Source organism: Fringilla coelebs (genome assembly GCF_963513975.1).
Source record: "Fringilla coelebs genome assembly, chromosome: 5".
Classification (NCBI taxonomy): domain Eukaryota; kingdom Metazoa; phylum Chordata; class Aves; order Passeriformes; family Fringillidae; genus Fringilla; species Fringilla coelebs.
The window spans coordinates 67,731,519-67,753,198 of NC_140033.1; the positions used below are offsets into that span (position 1 = coordinate 67,731,519).

A 21,680-nucleotide genomic window follows, 5' to 3' on the forward strand; every position below is an offset into this window, starting at 1 on the left:
ATTGATTATTGTCTGGTCTGGGTCTTTCTGCACTGTGTGGGCATGAGGGCACGAGGGTGCAAAGCACAAGAGCTGGGGGGAAGAGGGGATGATTGCTGGAGACTTCGGTGGTTGGGAGCAAAATTTTAGGTGAATTGAGATAAAGAAAATTTCAGGAGTCTTGGACTTAAATTCCTGGTGTAGAGGAAATGCCTCCTATCCTGTATGTGTGTAAAGGATTGATCATCTCCTCCTGGTGTGCAGGCTTAGGGGCTGGCATGAGTGGGGTTGCACTGGGCAGGGAGAGGGGCTGGTGGTGGCCAGCACAGCCTGTGCCCAGTGGGGCCTTCTCCTGTTCCTTGGCTGTCAGTTCCACATGTCTGGGAGCTGCCTGGAAAGATAACACCTAATCCTGCTCTTGTCTTGGCTCACACCAGCTCTGGGTGTCCACAGCTGTGCTGTGCTTTTTGTCAGTTCCTTCACTCGAGGTGAGTGTTCTGCAGTGACTTGTAACAGAGACAGCTCTTGTTAATGAGCTGGACAGCTTGATGGATGTCTCAGGATGGATTATTATTATTACCATTATTATTATTGGTATTTTAGTGAAAAGCAAAGTCAAGGAACATGGAGAATGTTGGTATCAGATTTCACACAAATTACACTAGAAGTACCTACCACATTTGAATATGAATTGGGTTTATTCTGTTTCCAGGAAGCAGAGTAATACTTAAAAGTTGGCTGGGCAGGATAAAATTGCATGTCCCACGTCTTCTGTGTGTAGTTGTGTCCTTGCTCTGCCCTCTCCCGAGAATCACCTGCTTCATTCATTGCCAAGAACCCTGAGTATGGATTAAAGTGCTGCAATCAAGGTGAGTGTGTGAGGCCATTGCCTTTCTAGAGAGATAAATAAAGTGCATGATTAGGAGGGAAGAGCTGACTGGTTTAGTTGAAGCTATTAAAGGCTTCCCTGCAAAATTGAGTTCTTTCTTCCTTTCTCTTTTTTCTTACCCCTGACTCCTGTGTGGCATCAAGCAAGTTTGGTTGTTTGAACCAAACCCTTCTGCTGCACAGTGCTGCTGTATCTGCCTGAGCTGAAATTCTCCAGGCTGATTTCCAGGAGTGCAGAGCACTAATGTGGCTTGAATGAAGTTGCTTAAAAAGATGGATTCCTTGAAGAGTGTATGTGGTAATTCCTAGGTGCATATTGCTCTTGAAGAAGGAATACTGGCCTGGAGTGCATGGCAACATGGAGAATGTCACACCTGGTCATCTCCAGCTGTTTGAACAATGAGCAGTGAAGGAGAAGTGACCTGGGCAGCTGCTGTGAGAGCCTTGCAGTGTAAGCAGCTCCTTGTTCACTGAAGGTTGGTTCCTTGGGCAGGGATAGCTGAATGGGAGCTGATTTGCCTGCTGGATCTTATCACAGAGGCACAGAAGGGTTTGGGTTGGAAGGGACCTTAAAGATCACATATTCCAGCCCCTCTGCCATGGACAGGGACACCTTTCCAACCAGACCAGGTTGCTCAGAGCCACGTCCAACCTGGCCTTGAACACTTCCACAGATGGGGCAGCCACAGCTCCTCTGGGCAACCTCTGCCAGTGTCTCACCACTGTTATAGTGATGAAATTTTCTGGCATTTCCAGAAGCTTCACCTTTGCCTTTTTTCAGTAAAATTCATGTGAAAACTACAGAAGCATTGGTATTCCTGAGCTGGGAGATGCTTGCACTGGAGATTCACCATGATCTCATTCAGTAGCAGCTTCATCTCTGTAGTGGCACCACTGAGCACAGAGTCTCTTAACAGCTTAAAAACTGAACCGGTCTGGTTGTAAATGAGATGGGAAAATCACTGGCCTGGCTGGGTTCCCAGAGCAATGGTGTTTCCCTTAGAGAGGCAAATGCCACCCCAGCCAGTTCCAGTGGCTGGCTTTGCTCTCACCTCCAACCCTGCCCAGCCCATGCCTGTGTCCTGGGGGTTGTCTTGGTGCTGGCTGGAGCTGAGCTCCCCCAGTCTGAAGTTTTCTCAGAGGCTGTGGCCAGGCTGCAGGGCTGGCACTGGCAGATGGGCTGCGGGGTGGCATCTGCTGCTGGCACAGGAAGCCAGCCCTCCTGGGAGGGAGTGGCTGCTGCCACCACCTCCCTGCTGGCTCCTGGCCACGGCGGCCAGCCCGGGGCTCTGCCCTGGCTCTGGCCCAGCTCCCCCATCCTGCTGCCTGCAGGGAGAGCCAGCCTGGGATTGCTGCCTCTGCCAGGGAGCCTCCTGCCAGCTTGGAAAGCGATATTCTGTCCCTCAGGGCCTGGCAGGAGGAGGTGACAGCAGGCTCCAGCCCCTGCTGCCAGGATAGAGAAGGTCACTGCTGGCTGGGACAGACAAGCAAGAGCAGCCGGGGGCTCTGGCCGGAGTCCCTGCTGTGGGGGTGTGGGGGCTTCCCTGTCTCTTTCCTGCTGCCCGTGAGAGGCCAACCCTTGGTGCAGCTCCTGCCACCGTCCCACAGCCTTTCCTGGAGAGAGCTGAGGGAGCAGCCATGCACATCCCTCTGCTCCCTGTGGCACTGGTGGGAAGGACAGCAGCAGCTGCCTGGCCTGCAGAGCCAAGCAGGTCTAAAGAGAGGGCTCAGTGCCCAGCCCTCCTCTGCTGCCAGCAGGGGCCTGCCTGGGGAAAGGCAGAGGGCCAAGGCTCCCAAAATTTGAGGCAGCAGCAGCAGCAAGCAAAGCAGGAGGGGCTGATGAAATTTCCTGTGAGTATTTACAGCAGAAACGTGCTCGGTGGTGTCCGAGCGGGGCCATCCCAGAGTGCTGTGGCTGATGTCACAGGGCAGTGACAGAGGTGTTTGCTGGCCCAGTGACAGGAGGTGTAAAGGCCCCTGTCAAGGGCAGGCAGACGTGGTGGAGGGAAACAGGAGCAGCAATATCCCCTCAGAGAGGGCCCAGCTGGTGATGGAGTGTTTGGCACACGGGTGTTTGATGCTCCTTCTCTGTTTGCTTTGGGACATCTGCTTAGCACAAAAGTATCTGCTGCATTAGGCAGCCCTGAGCGCCCCTTCCCTGCAAGCAGAGGCTTGTGAGAGCCCAGGGTTTCTGTGCTGACAGTGCCACTGGGCTTTCTCAGCAGAAAAAGCATTCTGGAAAATACTCTGAGGAGCCTGAGGTGTGCATGAAACCGAGCAGAACTGTGGTACTGGTCCTTCCCTGTGCCAGAGATGGGCCACACAAACCCCACACACCTCTGAACACACTTGGGGCACGTATCCCCTGCTGTGGCCACTGCTCTGCCCAGCCTGGCACGTGCCAGTCTCTTGCTAAGTCTAAGCCAACTCAGGCCAGCCTCCTTTTGTACAAACAGCTGCTGTAAATCCCACTGATTTCCCCACTCTTTTGTAGAATGAAGTCATCCCCGTGTGGCCACACTTGAAGGCGTAGCCAGCAGCCTGCTCTGCCCCAGCCATGATTCAGGGGAGGGCTCGGGTGTGTGTGATGCTGTGCAAGGTGTGTGTCCCTGCCCACCACAGCGCTTGGGGGAGAGCCAGGCTTACCTCAGCCTGCAGTGTGGCGTTTGTGAAGCCTGGGAGGAGTGTCACAGAGAGAATTCAGCTCCCTGTCCCCTGGCTGCAAGGAAATCAGCTGCAGAACTGGGCTTTGTGAAGCCCCTGCTGTGTGCAGCAGTGAGGTGTGGGTCTGATGGACAGCTCTGTCTGCAGAATACCACTCGGGAATTTGCTCCCATCGCATTTTCCCCCAACAGAACAAACCCTGCTGCCTGTGGGTCTGCTTTGTGTGCTCACAGGGGTGGATGGGACAGGAGGGACAGCTGGGATTTATGGGATCAGGATGGCAGCAGGATGCTGCTCAGCTGGAAGTGAGAGATGGCTCCTCTCACAGCTGCTCTGCTGCTGGTTGGATCCTCTGGCCTCTGCTCGCTGTTTGCTTTTGCTGACCTATTTTCATCTGCTGTGCCCAGCACATGGCTGAAGAAGTTGGAAGCTAAGGCAGCTGCTCTTCCTGGGGATTTTTCTCTTGCTGAAAGGGCCATGAGTCACAATCTCTGTCAGAGCATGAAATAGAATTTGCTTAACCCCGTGCTGGAGCCCAGAACTGGGTAGGTTTGCTTATGATCTGCTTTGCTGTGAAAAAAACCCCAAAACCCAGGAAGCTGTTCCCAGTGTGTGCTCAGCTTTGGGTCAGGCAAACCTTTGCTTATATTTCTCAGTTTAAGAAATAATCCAGTTCTCACCCCTGACCCATTCCCTGCAGTTAGCACCTGTGGACAAACTCACTGAGCCAACCAAGCCAGGTATAGCTCTGATCTTCACTCTGCCAGTGCAGGTATCCCTGCAGGACCCTGTTATTGGGGATTAGTGCACCTGAAGCCAAGCATGGCTCATCCAGAGCAATGTGCATGTTCATGTCCTGTTTAAGATGAGTGGACATGGGGCTGCTAATCCTTTCTGACAGGGAGGTCATCCTTGAGAGGCACCACGGGCAGGCACGTGGGGCTGCGGGAGCTCTGCCAGCCTGGGGGTGCCCTGAGCCAGGGGCTTCTCCATCTTTGAGCAGCTCCTCAGTCTTGACAGCTGCCCCTTCTCCCTCTGTCCTGCCTTCACCTTCTCTGCCTGCTGCTGCCTCTGATAAGGTCACTGCCTCTGAAGCCTGGAACCTTCTCCACCTCCAGTTTTACTTCCAGTACTGCAGTGGTTCCTCTTTGCTGTAACACCACCTTCAGCCAGGCAAAACCCCACAGGGAGAGCTTTAAGGTCCTGGCTGGGACTGACCCTGTGTCCTTAGTGTCAGGTGACATGGGTGGCAAGAAGGACAGCATGCCTGGAGTGCATTTGTAGGTGCCTGCTGTGCAGGGCAGGGACAGAGCTGCTGTGAGGATGAAGCCCTTTCCCTTCCAGCTGCTCTGTGCAGCAGCTGCCCAGGACTCCAGCCTGGCAGTGGTGGCTGTGGCAGTGGGTGACATGGTGGCCCTGCAGCTGCCATGGCAGGCATGTGGCAGGGCACGAGTGGGCAGTGCTGCTCATCAGGCAGCCAGCCACGAGGGCCCGTGTCCGGAAGGAGGTGACATCTTGCTCTGACAAGCCACACAGGGGGCCTGGAGGGGTGCAGGACACTCCCAAAGTGACCAGAGAAAGGTTCAGCCTTCCTGCTGTGCTGCCCTGGGGCCACCACAGCTGTGTTTACAGTCCCTCCAGCCACACCCTGTCCCCACAAGTTTCTGGGATTTGTGTAGGGCTGTGATGCCCACCAAACATGCTGAAGCTATGGTGTCTGTGTAGAATATGCCATATATTTGTTTTTAATGAGATGGTATGGAACAGTTCATAAAAAAAGAAAAGAAAAAAAAATGGGTGCTTCCCACCCGTTGTCCATAAAGCTCTGTGAGAAGTGGCCTGTGCCCCCCAGCTGGGAATGCCAGGCTCTGGGCAGGGCACAGCCAAGGGCAGCTGCAATGGGCAGGGCAGTGCTGCTCCCAGGGGAAAAGTGCCTTTTTCTTGGCTGCTTCTGCAATGAAGAGAGCAGGCAAGTCTCTTCTGGTGGGTCATACAAAACCCCTTTCCAGAGGTAAGTCCACATGCAGACAAGAACCTGGATGCTGCTCTGGCCGTGTTAGGAGAGGTCTCCTTGGCAGAGCCGGCGTGGCTGCAGCTCTCCAGTTGAGCTGTGCTGCCTCCCACTGCCCAGCCCCAGGTGAGGCTGCTGCGATTCAGCTTTGGTGCCGTGTCCCACGCCTGGGGCGCGGCTCAGGACCACCCCCAAGACCAGGACGTGCTGCTTCCAGACCCGGGCGTTCAAAATCCCGGTGGCTCACCCTGAGGGACAGGCAGGTGGTGTCCCCTGCCCCTCCTGCTCTCCTAGAGCCAGCTCTGCCGCTCGGAGCCCAGGTGGCTCGGTGGGAGGCAGGCTGATGGGGAATGTTCTCCATGCCGGTGATGGCAGCACCCCCGGCTGTGAGCGGGGTCTGGGAGGAGCCGCTCAGCAGCTGCTGTGCCCCTGCTGCTTCTCTCATCTCCTTTCGCCACAGGCTTCCGAGGAGCAGCAGCTCCCACCGTGCTGGACCTTGTGGTGAAGGCGACCTCGGGAAGTGGCGGAGGGTGTCACAGAAGGGGACCCCATGTCCTGCCCTCTCCTGTCCCGCCGGCTCCCTGCCGCGTAAGGCGCATCGCGGGCAGCGTCACCGCAGGAGCAGCACCAGGGGCAGGAGCAGCAGCGCCGGACACACGGAGATCCCAGCAGTGCCACCGCAGTCCTGGGCATTTTCCTGCGAGATGGGAGACAAGGGGTCAGTTTGCCTGCTGCCAAGCCTGCTTGCTGCCTTTGGAAGAGGGAGCGATGCCTGTGGCCGAAAGATCAGCCCAGGAGCCAAGGACGGGACTGGTTTACTCCTGTTGGCCACAGCAGCCCTCCGTGGGTAGGAAGGCCCATGGCTCCCGGCTCCTAGCAGGGTGTGGGTGGGTATGTGCTCGCTCCTGACCCTGTGGTTTCCGAGCTCAATCCCTTCCCAGGTGGTACAGAGGTGAAATCCTGCTAGGAAATCCTGCTAGGAGCCCCCTCGGGGCTTCACGGCTGTGTCTGGCTCCAGCAGTGACACACCCCATGCAAGGGTGCAAGAGGAGGCATTTGTGCATTTCGGGCACGGGCATGCCCGCGGTGCCAGCCAGCGCCAGCCCTCCCTCCCTGCCCCCAGTGTCCCGGGATACCTCAGGGTGGAAGGCGTGGCACGAGTCCGGCCGCCGGCGCAGCTTCTGGGAGCGCATCCGCTCGCACTTGACCGAGGCGTTGTGTGCGGGGCTGTTAAGGACCGGCAGCGCGGGCAGGGAAGGGGATGGATGCCACACAGACCCTCCGGGCCCCCAGCAAAGTTTGGCCGGGTGGAACTGCACCACCCGGGAGGACGAGGGAAGGGCAGGTCACCCTGCACGGGCTGGAGACCTCTCCGAGCCAGGTCGTGCTCTCCACCCCCACGGCAATGGCAGCAGAAGGGCATTTTCCACCCTGGCAAACACGGAGATGACAGGGCCTGTGGAGCCCTGCATCCCTGCTGTGCATGGAAGGATATATTTGACTTCTTTTGCATCCATTGGGACGGGTGGGAAGACACTGCAATCGCAGACGGTGTCCGTGACGAGGAGCAGGAGGTTGCTGCTGATGATCTGCTGGGCCACAAACATCCTGCAAGGGAAGAACAGGTGAAAAACCCCACAACTCTGCAGCCCTGGCATTGCCTGAACCACAGCAAAGAAATTGAAATAAAACAGAGATCATTGGAAACAGGGTGCCAGCAGAAAGCAGAAGGGACCAGTGAGCAGATGTACACAGGGAGAAGTGCCATTGGCACTCCTTTTTGGCCTCCTTTTTGGCTCTGAACTGGCTCAAATCTATAACTCTATGCTAGGCACAAAAGTCAAAATCAACCCAAGAACCCAACCAACCAGCCAAAACCAGGACAAGCCCTGCCCACATGGGGCAGCACATCACAGCAGATGGCACCTGAGCAAAGCCTGGCTTCACCCAGAGGTATGCCAATGTATATTTAATGTATATTTATGTGTGTGCTTGTACAATGCAAGGGTCTCTATTCTGTGGTCCTGGGAGGAGCAAAGTTGGGCTAAATTTCACATTCCTGGAGAGAGAAATAGAGGAACCCAGTAACATTTTGGGCTACACTGGTGTGACAGGACTGACCAAGTGGTGTTTGGCAGGGAGCCAGCATGTCCTGGAGCCACTGGGCACAGGGAAGGCTGGGGACACCAGGCTCTGTGTGCCTGCACTGGTGGCAGGGCTTCTGGAATAGAAATATGGGCTTGTGGGGATGCGCCCAGTGCACTGGCCAAGCTGACTGTGCTGGAGCAGTGCCCAGTGTCCCTGGTTATTCACCACCTGGCCTTGCTGCCTTCCAGCCTCCAGGGATTTGTGTGTCCCCTTTTAAAGGTGCTGAATGCCACACACAGCAGCTGACCATGCCTGACTAATGACTGCCTTGGGAGCTTTGGCAAGCAGCCTGCAACCCATGCACAGATTCAGTCACCAGGACAGAGAAGCCCCATGTACCAATCCACAAGCCAATGTTTCTGCCCAGGATGGAGCACCTAGCCCAGCCCTGCTCCACCAGGAGCTTGTGGAATGTCATCAGGAATGCCTGCATGCCAGGCCCTGGCTAATGCTCCACAGAGCCTGTGGCAGGGGTGGGGGGGTGTCTGTCCCAGATATCTGGATAAAAAATGCACAAGATGCACCAGAGGCTGTAACTACAAAGGAGCCAAGCAGGACACAGCACCTGCTGCTCCATCCAGCACTGGGGAGGTGCTGCCTCCAGCAGGGCAGGGGCAGCTCCCAGGCTTTGTTTGTAGCAGAGATCTGTGAGGTCACTCAGTTCCTCTGGATCTGCCCAGAGATTAAAAGAATACCTTGCTACCATGAAATCTGCAATCTCTTCTGAAACAATGTTTGGCAAGGCTCTGGTTTTCCTAGAGCCATGCTGACTAGTGGAGGCTGTTTTTCTAAGCTTTAAGTCTTTCCTGCAGTTGATCCAATACTAAAGACTAGGTATAATTGTTTTGTGGATTTTTTTTAGGAGCAGTTCCAGTCAGGTCTGTTCCTAACTCCTCATGTTAGGAAAAGCTGGATCAGTGGAAATTCATCTTTTTGTCACCCTTCCACAAGTGCTGATGGCACTGTGCAACCACTGAAAACAGTCTCTTTTCACAATGACTTTCCTGTTACTTTTGACAGTCCATTCACTTACAATGAAAATGGGTAATAAAAAAGTGGACTCTTGTTTTATTTCTTTCAGTCTAACACTTCTTTTTTTCCCCATCCTTGATTGGTTTTTTTTTGTTTGTTTGTTTGTTTTATGGTGGGTGGTTTGTTTTTATTTTGTTTCTGTAGAAATACAGAAAAGGGGGAAAATGAAAAAAAAAGAAAGAAAAGAAAAGCCAAGAGTATGGCAGAAAGGGAAAACTTTCTAAGAAGGAAAGTTTTGCAGAAACATGAAAAACCAGAAAAAGTTCCTTTCTGAAATCTTTGGAATGGAAAGATGTATATATATATTTAAATGCTGTTCTCTTTGTTCTCCAGCCACCTCTGCTTATTAACACTTTTTTTTTGTTAAGAATCAGTACCCTGGTCTCTTCACCTCTCTCTGCCCAGCACAGCTCTGTGCCCAGAGCTGTGGCTGTGCCACGGGCAGGGTGGCAGGTGACACTTCTGATGCTGCTGTCACCCCCAGCAGCCCTGGGACAAGGTCCCCAGCTGGAAGGGAAGCTGTGGCTCTTACTTTTGGCAGTCTCCACAGTCGATGAGCCCGTTGGTCTCCTTGATGGCCGGCTCGTAGACGAACACGGGGTACTCGGTGTCGCAGGGCTGCAGCGTGTCGTGCTTCTTGTGCTTGTGAGCTGGGGGGACGAGACAGGACACACATGAGGGGCACACGGGACCTGCCCGCGCTAAATGGGGACATCCCAGACTCGGGGATGGACTTTGGAGGAGCAGCTACCCTCCCAAGGTGGCCGGGAGGAGAAGAAGGGGAAGGAGATGCTGCAGGGAGCAGCCGGGCAGTGATGCCTGCTCCCACTAGGTGGTGTGGGAAAACCAGCCTATGTGAAAATGCCTCCAACATCGCCACTCGCCTTCCGCAGCGAGCCCGGACCCTGCCATGCCCAAACTGCAGCCGAGGGGCCGCCGTGGCCACAGCACCCAGGGACCCCCTGGCCAGGCAGGCAGGGACATTCGGGCACAGGTACCCCTGTGTTCAAAGGAGCTCGGGGGTAGCCGTGACAGTGGAATCCCTCCTGCTTAAGCCAGTGCTGGTTCCTGCAGTTTTTAACACCGAAAACTGTGCCTGTGCCCAGGGCTTTGCTCCCTGCGGGAGGGGCTCCCATCAGCTGCTGGTCCCTCCTAGGCCCACTGACATTTCCCACAGGAGGAAATTGGAGGGGTTCAATATGTGTCATGTTAAGAAGAAACCACCACCAGCAAACAGATCTGGCCTGAGACCACAGGGAAACAGATGACAGCTCTCGAGGACCAGCAGAGAGGCAGCTAATGAACAGCCCCGGCTCCTGGAGGGAGCAGCTGCTCTATCACTCATCAGTCACACCCTGCAGGACTCCCAAACTAATTTGGGGATGAGGGGGAGCTGAACCACCTCACTAAGCCTCCCTCAAGAAGCAAGAGCATTCTTTCTAGGAGTTCAGCAAAATCTGTCTTGCCTGAAACTACTGCCTTGGGCCCTTCTAGCAATTATTTTCTGCAGTTGGAGGTAGCAAAGCCAGCTCCTGCCTGTGTGGGACACAGGGGACTGCTGCTGATGGAAATATGAAGCTTTGTTGCTAGGGCAGAGGTGGCTGCGGCTCAGCCAGCAGCAAGTACAAGAAATGGTTTCTACATCAGCTTTGGGTCTGAGCACAAAGCCTCACTTTGCAGCCTCCCACCCACACAGCAGCCATGGGCAGTGCTCCTGGGGGGACCAGCCAGGAAGAGGGTCCTCCTCACCTAGAGGATGCCCAGTTTACCCCTCGCAGCAGAAGCGCTGAGGATTTATAGAAAAATGCAGCACCTGGGTTTTAATCAGCAAATGTATGGGGAGAGGCATCAAGAGGGCATCCGTGATTGGATGGGTGATTTGCATCACTGTAAAACCCTCGCTGCTGAGAGCGATGGTCTCCTCACCCCTGCACTGCCGGAGCAGGCACCTCCCCGCAGAGCTTGCCGTCTAAACAATGTGGATTACACGAGAGAGAGAAAAACTGCATGATTTTCTCTGATTTTTTCTCTCCACCATGGCAATCCAACAACACAAGGCATCCATTAAGAGCCAGGAACTGCAGCCCAATCTTGCCTGTAATGCCTTGCCCAGATGAATATGATGGGCTCTCAAACCCCTCCCTGCAGTGCAGAGTCTCTGGTAATTGTACTATGTGCTTTTCTTTAGAAGTCTCAAAAACCAGCACTCAGGAGGCAGCCCCCTCCCTGCTTCAGTCCTCCCAGACTATGGACCCACCTTTTGGTGACATGGTGAGGGTCACTTTGCACAGATTCAAAAGCACACAGAGCCTGACTGCAGCACAATGCCTCGTTCTGTATTCACCCTGGATTCACACTGAATTAATCAACCCAACTTGTCATTCCAGGGGCCGGCAGCACCTCTGCCACCAGCCAGGAGCTGTCTGGCTGTGCTTTGCCACCATTCCTTGTCCCTCTGTGCAAACTCCACACTGCAGAGGCAGGGAAAAGCCTCTCCCTTTCCTGCTGATGGAGAATGCCTCTGACTAGGACCTGTCACAGGGACTGACAGTCTTGAGGAGATCTGGGATGAGCAGAACACCCTGTTTTTTGAGGTGAATTTCAGACACTTCTGATGGGGCATGCAGAATATCCCCATTTATGCTGTAAGGAGAGAAGCTGCAAACACTTTCTGGCTCTGAGCAGCTGCAGGGCTGGTAAGTGTATTCTGGCCAGGAAAGTCCCCAAACTAAGACTAAAGGAGTGTGAGAAACAGAGCAGCATTTCTTTCAGCCTTAATTTACTGTACTGGGGGCTGGGAAAGCAGCTCCAAACCCTGAAGCAGGTGGCCAGGCTATCACTGCCCTTCTTGGGGACATGCTTGTGGCAAGTCCACACACTGGTCCCTCAGCCACAAGCCATCACTGTCCTGTTGAGCTGCCCCTGGATTTACAGCACTGCCCCTGCAGCACAGCTGTTGGCAATGGACTGTGCAGGTCTTGCTCAGAAGAATCACTGTGATGACCACAAATGTGTCCTCATAAAGTTGGGGCAAACTGCTTGCAAGAATTTAACAAATGGCTCATGTCATGAGTGGCAAAGAGTCCTGACACACCAGGACCTCATTTTCCCCCTGTCCTTGGTAAAGAGTGACATCCTTTACTAGCTCCTGCTACAATATCATTTCCTTTACTAGCTTCCTGTTATAACATCATCAAAGCAGATGGAGTTCAAGCAATATAAAGGCCAGTGGTGTGAAGGACAGGGTGCAGGGAGGGGTGGATGAGACCATCAGCTTGGAAAATGCAGAATGGAAGTTGATCTGAGGCTTCTCAGCCTCAGCCAGTGTTGGATGAGGGATGTCATGGTGGGCTTGGAGAACCAGGCCCTGCAAGGGAAAAGTCAAATCAAGAGAGTGCATGAACCACACCCAGGACAAACGTGGCCAGCACCAGGTGTATGTTTAAACTGGCAGAAGTGGCCTGCACAGACTTGAAGTATTTTTGTTTGGCTTTTTTTTTTTTCTTTTTTGGCACAAGCTTAATGAAAAGAAGCTGCTTGAAAATCTAACTCCTGCACAGAGACAAGACCTATGACAGAGATTATGCTTAAGCCTACTGACACTTAATTTGCTGGGAAGCAATGCAGCTGCAGCAGCATTGAGAGGTTCAGAGAAGCCCAGTAGCATGTACATCATCAGCAAAAGGCTCAGGCTGAGCCTCTGCATGCACATACTGGACATCAAAATGTTATCAGCAACCTCAGAGTCTGCTGGTCAGGGATTAGTAAACAGCCAGAGGAGCTGATAACAAATTGCAAACTTTATAGCAAAGAGTGAGTTAATTCCAGGCTGTCATTGCTACCATCTGTACTTCCAGAAAGACTTTTGTCAGACATTTGGCAACCAATCCTTCTGAGCAGCAAAAGCAGTTGCTGTGCCTTGTTATGAACTACAGAGCCCAGATTGTGAACTCTTTGCCACCAGCATAAATCATGCACTCAAGTCAGAGGATTTACTCTGGATGCATGACAAAATCTGCCACTTAGTTACTAATATAAAACATAGAATTTAACCAATTATCTTGTAAAATATCTTCTGAGTACATTACCATGGAGTAAAAAAAGAGAAACTTTTATGATCTACGGAATTCTAGAAATAGTTCTTTCTAGGCTGCATGTCTTGGCTGGAAGTATTTTTGGCTTAATTAAAAGCTTTCAAACCTGTGCTGATGTCCATAAAAGCAGAAGCCCTTATAAACACAGAGAGAAACTGAGATGCTGAGAGCAGAGAAAAATCTGTGGCAGCAAACATGACTTCTCAGCACCTCTGAAAAGCAGATTTGTATGATGAGTGCAGTCTGAATACATCACGCCCATATTCCAACAGCAAGTCTCACCTTCCCAAAAAACAGGAGAGCTTGGGAAGCAGAAATAGGCTCAGTGCTGCAGAGCCAGAGGTGCACAGTCAGGCAAGGGAGAGCATTAGATCCCTGATCGTTAATTCCTCTGCACATAACCCGGAAAAAATGTGTGTGCTCAATTCCTCTCTCACAAAATGTCTCCTTCGCTTCCTATTTTTCGCATACACCAGCCTTGGCGTGCAGTCAAGAAAATGTTAACATCTCTGGCAAAAATCTACAGCCCCTTCTTAACAACATGTGCAATCCATTTCTTCCAGCCCCAATAGCATTCTTCCACCCTGCTACTCCCCCACACACATGGACACTCTTTTTTTTCATCTGCAGACACCCTCTCTTGCTCTTCCTCTTCTCCATCCAGTCAGACACATTCCAACTGTCTCTATTTCTCCATCTCTGTCTCACACATATGTCTTGCTGGGCAGAGAGCAAATTGGCAAACACAAGCTAGATATGGAAGCAGGGAGATACAAACACAGCCACAGTCTGGACTCTGTCTTGGAGGAATTTCTAACTCGCCTGTAGGAGCGGATTTATGAGTTATCAGTTGAACCACTTGAAAGTCCTCCTGCATTATCCCAGAGCTGGGCTGGGATTTAACAGAAGGAGCTAAGCCATGGTGTGTGGAAAAGAAGACTTAAGTTACTTCTTAATAACTGTAGGCTACAAGACCTGTGTAGTTTCTCCTGCAAGAAGGCACAGGTTGGTCTTTGGTTTGGGAATAACAGCTGAAGAGAATGGGCCAGCTGGGAACCACGGTGAAGGACATGCCATGGAACAGGGGCCACAGGCCCAGCCAGCTCACAGCAATGAGTGATGATGCTGTCTGTGACTGCAGCTCCTCAGGAGACTTATATGTTCCTTCTTTTATCAACTTCTCAGTGACAGACCTTCAATCACCAGCTCAGCCAGCTAAATGAGCAACAGCATCTCTTCTTTGCAGAGCAGGGAAACAGAGCCAGGCTCTGCCTTGGCCCTGTCACGCCTTTCTGCAAGTCCCCCACAGTACAAAGGGTGGAAAAAAGTCTTTCCTAGCCTAGGAATTTCTAGTTAATTCTATTTTTTTAACTATTAGGTGGTTCTACTTACAGTGATGGAAGACAGCCTTGGCTGGAGAAGTCCCATGACACACAGACACACAGTGATGATGGAGACATGTGACAGATTCAGATATTCACAGGATGGCAGTGACATGGAGACATGAATTTGCACACAGCAGTCATAGAGGTGATGTGGGCAAGAGATGAAGGAAGCACAAAAGGAAATGGTGATGAGTAGGACAGCAGTGACATCCCCCCTCCCTTTTTGCTCTCCTCAAGTACAGACTAAATCTGACAGTAGGAATGCCACACCTGCCTGTTCCCCTGAAAGAGCAGTCTCTCCTGAACTGCCATGAGTACTGCACCTGCTCATCTGACTCTTCCTCACCAATTTCTGCATGGGGCCACTCCTGCTACCCTGATGTGTGTTACACAGCAGCCAGGGCTGCTTAGGGGACAGCTGCATCTTCTACTGCCACCTCTTTGGAGGAGGAGAGTGGGACCTAAACAGCACCCACAGACCTCCTTCTCTAGAGGGGAATTTTGCTTTCAAAAAGCTACTGTTTCCCCATTATGCCAGGAGAATTCAGTGCAGAAGACTCAGCCCCACAGCTGGCATGGAAGATATCACTGTCTCCAGTAAAGACACCAATTAGTGATCAATAATTAGCAAGACTAATTACAGCCCCTTCTTGGCTGTGCAGAACACACCTCCCTTTCCCCTCTGAGTTTCCTCGGGGTCATTAACATCCCCCCTGCCTGCAGGGGCTGGGATGGGACTGCAGAGATTCCTGGGATGTTTCCAACAGGCAGCACTTCAGCTGCAGGACAGGTCACTGTACTTCAAGCCAGACACATCCCCCTGGTGCTGTGCAATACCATATGCCATCATCTTATCTCTTCCAGAGCAGGTCCAGTGGGTAAGAGAAGACCCTCTGTGTGTTATTGAACTCTGAGGTTTCTGTCTGGCTTCCTGGGACCTCTGCTAGGCTCTGGAGAGACTGCTGTTCCACCCCTGTTCTGTCCTGTCCTGTAGCAGACTGGAAGGGAGGCTTTCCAACAGAAGTTATTTGCAGCTGATGGCCTCTCTCATCCCACTGCACATAGGATAGGCCTCCTCAGAAAGAAGTGTCTCCCCTCTCCTCAGCAAATTCCCCTGAGGGGTGCAAGCAGAGTGCTCCCAGCAGCACACACCTCACCCTGACCACCCTGCTGCTGTGGCAGTCTGGAATGGGGGTGGAAATGGGGGGACATGGTGGGATCTGGAAGCTGCACTCCAGTGTCTGTGGAGGAAGGGGTGTGGGGCAGAGGGCAGGCTCCTTGCACAAGGCCAGGCTTCCCTGTACAGTTTCTTCTGTCACCAGTGGCTGCAACACTCACGTGCTATGGGGTGGCTGGACTCTTGTGTACTCACCATCTGCCAAGTTGTCTGAGTGCCAGAAGCTACTCATGTTAAACTCCAAAAGGAAGCTGTCAAAAGAGCAAGAACAGAGGATGCTTTTTCAGCAGCCTGGAAGGATGCAGGTGTCAGGGAGATGGCCCTGTCGCCCAGTGAGTATCAGTTCAAAAATGTTTACTACAAATTTCTGGCAGTGCAAGTCTGATTTTTTAGATTTTTAATTTTTTTTTCCCGTTTCCACATGCTAGAATGTAGCTCTGTATCGTGGGATCTGTACTGTGGAAGATCTGAATGGGCTTTTTCCTGTGCAAGGGGCTTGTCAGTGAAGGAAGGAACAAGTACGGCAGCCCCTGAGGCTGGGAGGGGATTCAGCCTCTATAGGACTCACCTGAGGAGGCATGATGGCCATCAGAAGCCCAGATTCTGGCTGCTTGCAGGTAACTACATGGAAATGTTCTGTACCAACAGGCTAAGACCCTCAGAGCTGGACCTTTACCACATCTCCCCTTTTGCACACCCAGCAAGCTGAGCAGTGGCACTTCCATCCCAATTTGAGCTTGAACTCTGATTCACCCAGAAGTCTGAGGTGAGCCCAAACCCAGAGGAGAGCCTCCCCTCTCTTCCCCCTTGCCTGGCACTCAGACCTGAGCTGCTTGGCTTGCTGCCTTCAGCCTTGTCCCTCTGTGAGAGGAAGATGTGCATTCGCTCCTCACGGGCAAGAGGACTCGGCACCGAGGATCTGCACAGAGCCCCAGGAGACCCAAGTCCTATTTCTGACTCAGGCACTTTGTACTGAGTGATTTCAGGTAAATCCCAGACCCACTGTGGGCCTCTGCCTCTCAAAATGGCAATAGTAATAGCTTTCTGTTTCCCAGGAGCACAGTGCAGAGCTGAATGTCAGGAGAAGGCTGACAGCAATGCTCTATGGGGGGGCTTCCACTTGCAGCTTTCCCAGCTCTTCCCCTCGTGGTCTGAGCCTATCAAACACCCCCATCTTTTGGTACTCACATGAGGAAATCACTTATCAGCCACTTCACTGCAGCTACAAAGGCATAAATTGGCTGGAGAACAAAAGAAGAAATGAGAAATATCGTAAGGACCTGGTCAGAGAATTTATAATTGTTATGCAGGACCCCACATTTTAGACCAAGTCCCTGCACTGATCAGAGCCCTTGAAGACAGGCTGGAAATACAAGGTCTGGGCATCACTGGAAAATGTTCAAAATACATCAAAAGCCAGCAGAGCTGCCCTGCTACTAATAATACCTCCTCACCCCCTCCCCATGAGGGTCAGGGAGTTTATCAGGAATGTATGAAGGACTTTGAAGATGTAATTGCTTGATGATTTCTCTCCAGTGTGGATGACCTTCAGAGCTCAGAGCAGGAGAGAAACACAGCTAAATGGGACACCACCAGTTTAGGATGCTTTTGTGTTCTGAGAGCAAGTGGTGTTTCTGGGACAAGTGACAGCACTGCCCAGGATTTAGTATTATCTGCCATTGATTGATTATGCTTAACTGTGCTTTCATCCAGCTTTTCCTCAAGATGGCATGACTTCTATCATCTTCTTGCTTTCAGCTACAAATTGGAAATCCAGCATTATCCCAGGGACAATTCATCTGCAGAGGATACTGCTGCTTCTTTTCCTCATGGTAACCACATCTAATTTTCATCTCCCCCTCTCATAATCATGCCCATGTCCTCAAACCCAAAACAGATGTGGCAGTCACGGGATGCAGGATAATGTTCCATTACTGATGACTTCTCTTCAGGCAAAATAAATCAGCAAATAGTAAAGTGTTGGCAATTTGACTGATTTTTATGTCTGTATATGAAAAACTGACTTTTATTGATTTCTTCCTTTTCAAGGGTTTTGCTAAGAGGAGAAGGTGACAGATGGAGGCTGAATGCTTACCTTTTTATTTTCTTCCCAATTCACCTAATTTTTGACAGCTCATAGTTTGTGACATTTCTTTCAGTGATCAGGATTGGAGGACATAATCAAGCAAGTATTTTCACTACGATCACCATGTGTTATCTAGCCAGCTCAAGTATAGCCATTGCAAACCAGACACTGTTAAAAGTGTTACTGTTAAAAATGTTGTAAAAGGTAATATTTTGTTGAAAATTCTTTTACTGGAAAAAAATTACAATGTCACACTGTAAGGGTACTTCTTGCACTCCTTCCAGTATCAGAGGATCATAACAGTAATGAACACATCCCTGTTTAGGGCTGTATTTGAAGTGGCCTAAGTGTTGAGTAATTATTTTGTTCTGCCTGTCTGAGGCAAGGTTAGGAAGGTGGAGTGGGATTGGAGTGTGAGTTTTTATCAGCCTAAAGAGAGGTTGCTTTGGGGTACTGGTTAAACCCTTCACTCTGTTCGTTTGTTCCCTGGGCTACCAGCATTCTCCCTCTCCTGCTCCAGGCTCACTCATCCTTCCCCAATGACTGCCAGTTTTCCTCAGATGCTCTGTTCCCTGACACTGCAACTCTCCTCCTTGAGCTGAGTAAAACCATGCCCTGTAAAAGCATTCCTGTTCATTTCAGCTGGCAGCTGACTGCTTGGCTCCCAGGAGAACCTGCCATAGTTTAACTCCTGTTCTTTCCCTGGTCCTTCCACTTTTCAGTGAGATCCTATATGGCAACAGAGAGCCACACTGGGAACCAAAATCAGTGGCTACCACTGCTTCAGGAATCTGCCTGAGGTGAGTTTGGAGAGTCCCATCCTGAAAGCAAACATCTCCTGAAGTCTTTTGGGGAATGCTGGAGATGCCCTGCAGGAGGAAGCCCAGCCAGGGAGGGCTGCCTGGTGACAGCTACGTACGCTGAGCAGGGGCCGGGCGCCGCTGTGATGGTGGTAGGGCACCTTGCACATGGCCTGGTAATCATACATGGTCACCCTGCAAGCAAAACACAACAGGCAAGCAGTCAGAAGCAAGCAATGCAACCCCCCACGGGACAGACACGTCAGCTTTTTCTCAAAAATGTCAGGTATGAACTGTTTCCTGGACTCAGGAAAGCAGGGACCTGCTCACACGAGTCTTTGCTGTTTGGCCAGTGCTGGATCTTGCAGAGCAAGAAATACAGGCTCTGGATTAATGTAACTGGGTCAGTACAGGAGGAAATATGTCCCTAATTTCACACAGTGAGTAAAGCAAGCTATGAAGCAGAGGAATTATAATTGTAACTACCTCAGGTCCCCCTAGCTCCTGTTTTCAAGCCACTGAAACTCTGAACTCTCTTTTGACATCGGCTGAGGGAGTGGAGTAAGGTGAACAGAATATTTTTTAAGAGAAAGAGAAATGTGGTCAGCCAGCTGCAATGCTGCATCTGTGGGGCTCCCAGACAACCACTCCCCAGAAAGGCTTTCCCAGTGGCAGGAAGAACTGAAGCACTTCTGTACCCAAAATGCCAAGAAATGTTTCCCATAACATCTTGCCCTGGAAAAGACAGAGAAATAGCTGCTCTCTGGCCACAGAGAGATTGGAAATTTCTGTCTCTGTGTTTTGCAGCAGGTGGAAGAGCAAGAGCTGAGGAGAAACAGTGTGTGTGCTGATGATGGCTGAGCTAGTCAGCAGATGGGACAGGTAGCTAAAGGAGCTCTTGTGTCTGGATAAGAGAGTCACCAGCATCACCAGCATGTGCATTTTCCCTGTTCAAGTGCTTCTCAGAGGGACCAACATACTCTGACCCACACACCAGCAAAGAACAAGAAGTACAGTGTGGAGATCCCCCACTTACCGCCTGAACATGCCCATGTTTAGCAGTTGGGTCATCACTGAGCCATCCACTGCACCAAAAAATTTTCCAGTCTGCAAGCATAAAAAGAGAAAAACAGAATTAACTGCAAATTTTCCAAATGCTTGATGGCTTCAGCTGATCTAGCTTGTCTGGAGGCTGCTGTACACAAGGAGGGTTTTTGTAAGGAGGCAATGCTGAGCTTTGTCCTTTGGCTGGCTGGAAAGCTTGAGGGAGGACTTCCCCCAACACCAGCTGGGCATCCTGCACCATTCCTACCACGCTTGGAAAAGATTTAGCCCACATAAGTCCCTGTGGCTTGTCAGAAAAAGGCAGACTCAAGCTGCAGAGACCCAGGCATGCTGAATCACCGGAGGCCTGGACTCTCTAGTGGGTAATTGGGAATCCATATTCTCTGGATCTGAATGCCTGAGTCTTCCATCCGAGTCTCCTGCTACCCGTGGCCACTGTGGTTTTGGAAACCTCTGCTCTCCTGCTGCTCTAGGTGAACTGGCCCACCATGCACAAGTGTGATGTAGATTTCTTTAGGTAGCAAATGCAATATTACAGCTCACTGCTCTGTGACTTCTGAGCAGGGAGTGACCCAAACAACACAACACAAAGCCACCCATCCCTGCAGCTTACATACTGTGCACTGGCACAGCTAGGACTAAGTTGCATTTGGGGAAAAAAACCCCCCAGTCCTGCTTGCATGCCTGAACTAAAGGTGGGGCTTGTGGCCCTCTGGTTCCATGTATGCCTTGGAGTCGATAACATCAAATAAGGACCCAATCTCAAATCTGCCAACTGCTGCTTTAAAGATTTCCTCAAACAAACAATTCTGGCCTTCCTGATTACTAAACCATGACAAATATATTGCAAAAATGCTTCAAACCTGTCAAGTCCACTGCTTTGTTCACAGCCAAGTAAATGAAATGTTTGTAAATAATAAAAGTGCGGATATGAGCTGTCCTCTGTCTGTCTTCCTGGCTCATGGGTCCTGAGAGAGTAAATAGCTCCCATGTCTTATGGAAGCATTCACACAGTCTGGGATGTTTTGCCTTTCCACTGACAGGCTAGCAGTCATTTAGCACGTATTAGCAGATGACAGATGACTTCATTTATTTGAGTGGGACATTTCCACAAAAAAAAGTCCAAACTCTTAGGCAGATTTACCTAAGATCACATGGTAATCATCTAACAGTAGTGTTACATGGTTATGAGCCTCTTCCCAAAAGGCTTTAGAAGTCATTTCACTGTACAAATTGATGCATAACATCAACTCCCCTTCGAGCATTTAGTCTGTAATCGTCTCAGACAGTCAAATGTGCCTGAGCAAGCACTAACTTTTTTCACCTCCCTCGCTCTTTCAATCTGATTAGGGTGGTGAAGAGGCCAGCTGCTTCCATTTAATACCAGTCTGCAGACCCAGCAGTGAGATTTAACACAGTGCAAGCTGCAGGCAGTGGGGCAAGGAGAGGGGGCGACTGCAAGGCTGTAAATGAGGCCCATCCTGCCAAGAAATGCTGATGTCTGGCCGAATTTCTCCATGCAGGACATCATTTGTATAGAATGAGCAGCTATTAGTGCAAGTGAGATTATGGCCAGGGAGTGTGTTCAGAAGGGCATCAGCAAATTTGCCTCCAACACCAAACCTGACATTGAGAGCTTTAGGTACCCCGTGCAGGCAGTAACACAGAAAAGCATCACTAGGCAGAAACCAAAGTTGTGCTGTACTGGAGCAACATTTTGTAAAGCAGCTCTCATTACATCCTGCTTCCTCCAGTGACTGCTGCTCTCCTAGACATCCCTCTGCTGTGTTTCTCCTAACTTCCATCTCTGGGCAAGTTTCCACAGGCCCTTGCCGTTTCAGAGGTTGACAGCATGAAGCACTGCTCTGACATCTTGCATGACACATGCTGTGTCACTCCCCCCTGCAGCTGAGTGTGCAGGCACATGTGCAGGCTGTGCACAACAAAGACATGCAACCCAGAGCAAACATGTGACTCAAAAGCTACATCACTGCTCACATGCATCCATGCTTTGCTGGCTCTGAGCAATTTACACTTTTTGTACACTCAGAAGCTGCAGACAAACAGGATCTGCCAAATTGCCCAAGCTTTGGGCAGGCAGGCAGCCTCCTTCTCCAGCATGGCTCAAACAGAGCCAGCCCTTGCTTCTCCACAAATCTGAGCTCTGGTGGCACCTTGGCCTTTTGGCTGTCTCTCTGCACCCTGCTCCTGGAGTCCCACCTGGGCAGAGCTTGCAGACATCCTCTGCAAAATGCCTCAGGCAGAAGGCAGCAATGCTAGAAAAAGAGATTTAGTGAGAGAGGGAACATCTGGATGCAGCAGGCGGAGGGAGCTCAAGACCTGGGATCCAC

General features: G+C 51.2%; 1 protein-coding gene and 1 pseudogene across 2 annotated transcripts in view; one reads left to right on the forward strand and one right to left on the reverse strand.

Annotated features, from left to right (window-relative positions):
• Nucleotides 1–6,152: 6,152 nt before the first annotated feature.
• Nucleotides 6,153–21,680, reverse strand: part of CACNA2D4 (calcium voltage-gated channel auxiliary subunit alpha2delta 4) — a gene marked incomplete at both ends in the record, with an annotated part of 120,540 nt that continues 105,012 nt past the window's right edge. Inside the window, 9 exons of the mRNA XM_084205474.1 lie at nt 6,153–6,239; nt 6,679–6,769; nt 7,028–7,150; nt 9,255–9,372; nt 14,209–14,229; nt 15,574–15,629; nt 16,567–16,619; nt 18,384–18,459; nt 19,301–19,371. Of these exons, the coding sequence (XP_084061600.1) occupies nt 6,153–6,239; nt 6,679–6,769; nt 7,028–7,150; nt 9,255–9,372; nt 14,209–14,229; nt 15,574–15,629; nt 16,567–16,619; nt 18,384–18,459; nt 19,301–19,371 (696 nt within the window). The remainder of the gene's footprint in view (nt 6,240–6,678; nt 6,770–7,027; nt 7,151–9,254; nt 9,373–14,208; nt 14,230–15,573; nt 15,630–16,566; nt 16,620–18,383; nt 18,460–19,300; nt 19,372–21,680) is intronic.
• LOC311154197 lies at nt 12,837–13,732 on the forward strand (annotated as a pseudogene). Its single transcript has one exon. The product of its transcript is annotated as an uncharacterized misc_RNA (transcript).